The sequence below is a fragment of the Elephantulus edwardii genome, unplaced genomic scaffold (genome assembly GCF_000299155.1).
Source record: "Elephantulus edwardii isolate Elephantulus edwardi_28Jun2011 unplaced genomic scaffold, EleEdw1.0 scaffold00391, whole genome shotgun sequence".
In the NCBI taxonomy this organism is placed as follows: Eukaryota; Metazoa; Chordata; class Mammalia; order Macroscelidea; family Macroscelididae; genus Elephantulus; species Elephantulus edwardii.
In genome coordinates, this window is record NW_006400141.1 from 1429295 (window position 1) to 1433607 (window position 4313).

General features: G+C 38.9%; 1 protein-coding gene across 1 annotated transcript; it reads right to left on the reverse strand.

Annotated features, from left to right (window-relative positions):
- Window positions 1–3601: 3601 nt before the first annotated feature.
- Window positions 3602–3874, reverse strand: HMGN4 (high mobility group nucleosomal binding domain 4). The gene has a single exon (XM_006902336.1). The coding sequence runs from the start codon at window positions 3872–3874 to the stop codon at window positions 3602–3604; it is 273 nt and encodes a 90-aa protein (XP_006902398.1).
- Window positions 3875–4313: the final 439 nt, after the last annotated feature.

Here is a 4313-nt window from a genome sequence, read left to right on the forward strand (position 1 = left end):
AAAAAAAAGTGGAAGAGTTTCTAGAGGCATAGCTAGTCATGCAAAAAGAGTTACAGTGAAAAGAAAGAAGTGAGGAAAGGGGGAAATGACTCCTGGAAAGACAGGGGTGAAAGAAGATCTTAGAGTATGCTGCCAGCAGAAAAGGAGAGTAAGGGAATAATTTTTTATCTATTTCCTAGTAATGGCTGTTTTGGTAAATATGTTTTTCTTTTTTTTTAAAGTCCCAAAACTTTATTTAAAATGCTAATTTTAGGACTGCCATAGTAAATGTTCTAATATAGCATCTCTAATTCTTTAAATAATCATACAAAAATAGACATAATTTCTTACTGTACTACTCAGAAAACTTATTCAGGAAGGTTAAATTATAATCCAGGTGTGGCATGTTATTTGTTACCAACTCTCTCACATGTCATATCCAATCCACTGTCCTTCATTTCTCCATGTTGTTGTTGTTTTTGTTAAGTGCCGTTGAGTCGCAGGCGACTCATAGCGACCCTATGAAGGAGAGTCCTCGATGCTTGGGTGCCTTTCATCCTCTCTCCAGGTTCATAGGGTTTCCGGAGACAAGGTATTGTGGAAGTGGATACCACTCCTCCTTCCACGCTTGTTTTAATCAGGGAGCTCCACCCCACTCTCTGTCCGCATTGGGTAGCCAACCATTAACGCATTTGACACATCCGTGTCACAGTGTTCAGCCTCACAGCAGCCACAAGTGGCCACAAAATGGCAACTTGTACACCAGGGCTATATGACCTAGAGGAATGTCTGAACAAAAACAATGAAAGACTGGCCTGAGGGCCGCAGATTAGAAATCACCCACCTTGGTCTTGGTCACATAGTTTTCTCATCACTGGGCCAGCTGATATCTCTCTCTCTTCTTCTCTCTGTTGATGTTATTGTTGTTAAGTGCTGCCTCCTCCCTCCTCTTCTCCTTTTGGGCTTGAAGCCGCTGCTGCCTTCAACCCAAGGCCAAGCATGGCTTCCCTGGCTCCTGGAGGCAGAGTCGCCTTTCTCCAGAGACCACTGCAACACCACAACCCATTTCTCCATACCAGGTCAAAATTACAAACACTGCTTGTTGGACTATTGCAACAGCTGCTAACTTGTTTCCTTCTCTCTCTCATCTTAGACCTATATCCATGCTGCAGACCACCACCTTGTTCTTCCTCGGTCAGTCAAATACATCTCCACTTCATTTCTTTGCATTCCTGTTCTGATTGCACACTTTCCTTTCAAATATCCGTATCTTTTGTCCTCTCATTTAATTAATGGATCTGCTCAAACACCATTTCATCAGAGAGGACCTTCCCTATCACCCTACATAAATAGCACTCGCGTATACTTCTTTTCTCTTGTCATATAAATTTATATGTTTATTTATTTTCTTTTCTCCTATCTAGAACATAGTCTTGTGAAATCAGAGAATGTTTTGCTTGAAGCTTTATCTCTGGTACCTGGATAATTAGGAAAAGGAAAAGAAGTTATTTACTACCACTCTCCCACCTGACCCAGCATTTGACTGTGTGGGACAATGTCCAGGAACTCCTGGGGCACCCTGTGCAGAAGGTGGTGGTCCTGCACAGGTCATCCTCCCCAAACAACACCAATCCATTCGGCTCCACGTTCTGCTTTGGTCTCTAACGGATGTTCTTTGAGCCTCATCCTGTATAGGGTAATGATGAATGTGCAGGGGACCTGCTTCAGGTATCTGTGGTTCCTTGGCCAGCAGCTAGGCTTGTGTGACACTCTCATGACTTTGTAACTGACTGTGGTGTCTTCCCATGTGAGCCATGCCTGGCCAGAGACCCCCACCTCGAACATCCCACTGCTGGAGGCAGCCAAGACTGTTCACTGTTAATTAGTCTTCCTCATTCTGGTTCCCCTTCCTCCCTCCCTCCCAATAAAGCACCTAAGCCCTCAGCAGCTGCTCACTACATACTGTTGCTAGGACATCTGTACTAAAAAAAACCCCAAAAAACACAGTATAGCGACTGCAAAGAAACAAGCTGCCTTGTATATAGAGGAGATATGCTTGAAAAACCAGTAGGTCTATATATGAATATAAAAATTAATGAGGGTTTAGCAAGATTGCTGTATATAGACATCTGCCAACAAATAAGTAAAAATGAACTATAAAAATAGTTTAAAATAGTGTTAAATGTAGGAAATATTAACAAAAGACAACATTTATGGAGAAAATTATAAAATTTTATTGAAAGATATTTAAAAGGCTTAAATAAATGGGAGACCTATACCATGTTCATGGATTAGAAGACTTAATATTATAAAGATGACATAGCTCCCCACATTACTCTAAAATCAAATCTTTTAGAAGTTTTAAATTTTATTTTGCTTTTTGATGTAAAACTTGGAAGTTCAAATGGCTAAGGATAATCAAGACACTCTCATGGAAGAAAAAAATTGGGTAGTGATGTTGATGACGGAGAAGGAATTTACACTCTAATATCAAAACCTCTTTAAAAAGTGTAGTAATCAGGATAGTATAATATTGGCACAAGGCTAGACAACTGACCAGTATGTCAGTTTAGAGCCTATACACACACATACTTAAGAAACTTGTATTATGAAACAGCTAATGTCGTAGATCAATAGTGAAAGCATGAACTTTTTAGTTAAGTAGAGCTAAAACAACTATTTATCCATTTGGAAAAAAATATTAAACTGGCCTTCTATCTCATACTTTTCACAAAAATCAGAGCAGACTAAAGGCAAATATGAAAAACAAAAGTATAAAACTTTACAAGGCAATACAGATGAATATCTTGCTGGCTTCAAGTAGGAAATTATTTCCTCTCCCAAGCAATTTGCATTCAATTTTATAAGATATTTTTTAGAAATAGTCACATTATTCCTATCAGGTCATGGTTGACAACATTTTAAACTTTCAGAAGTCTCTCTGGAAAAAAGTTAGTGTAAAAGTCAACAAAGTCATCTTTTGCTGCTTTGAACAGGAAAAGTTTTCAGAAGAATAGACACAAGAGGCAAGTACGAGCCCATCACAGATCAACTTTGATATGGAATAAACGAACTAAAAGCTGCAGAAATCTCAAATGAATGATTCATGAACTAGAAACAGGATTGTGGATCTTTTGAGGAATACTATCTTATTCTCATCATCAGAAGGTCTGTATTGCCTGAGTATTGTTACCTGACACTGTTGATTTTAGGGGTGTCAAGCCCACATTAAGACTCTTCTTAAAGAAGTCAAGCTGATACTGATGGAAAAGAGATGACAATAAAGTTTTGTCCCTTACACTCTCCAGTTACCCTGTAAAAGGTGACTGTCAGTGTAGCCTAATGTGTGAATGCTATCCTCATGGTAACCAAGAATAACCCATGAAGCCCAGGATACAAAATTCTATTTTCTTCCACTTCAATCTACATTTTGAAATACATTCTATTAGTGGTATTTGCCCTTTCCACAAAAGATAAGAAGGAAGCGTTCAGTATGCTAGATACATAATTTTAAAAAAAAAAGGCTAAACTCAAATTTTATAATTTATAAAACTTAGTTAAACAAAAAATAGTATCCCAAACAGTAGTCATTAGAAGTACAGAGCTATCAAAAACGTATACTTCACTTTGCATCTCCAGTGCCTTCGGCTTTCTGTGCCTGGACTGCAGAGGTATCTCTGTTTTTTGCAGGGTTGGTTCCTTCTTTGCCAGCATCTGCCTTCCCCTTTCGCCCTTTGGGAAGTTTCTCTCCCTTCTTGGCAGGAGCCTTTTTGGGTTTGGGCTCAGGTTTTGGAGGAGCAGGTTTAGCAGACAACCGTGCTGATCTCCTCTGTGGCTCATCTTTCACCTTCACTTTGTCGCCTCTGGCATCCCCTTTGGCCTTTCGCTTAGGCATGGTGGCAGCAGTGCTTGGCAGGTGTCTCTGCTTGTCTGAGGGGCACTTCTGCCTCCCTCAATCTGCTTCAGAAATAGTTTCTTTAAGAAGTAAACAATAAAGGGAAAGATAGTAAATGTAAATATTTGACTGTATTAAAATTACCAAATTTGTGCTATTGGAAAGTAGTGATAATAGAAGATAAACCACAAAATGGGCAAAGATATTCATAACACATATAACTAACAAAGGATTAGAACCACAATATATAAAGAACTCATATGAGATCCATGAGAAAAGGACAAAGTAAAAAATACAGTGAAGAAAATTGTTAAGCAATTCTTAAGAGGCACATGAATAAGCACCTAAAAATATCTTCAATCTGATATAGGAAATGAAGATTAAGACCACAGGAGATAATACTTCATACCCACCAAACTGGTTAACACCCAGTAGCCTC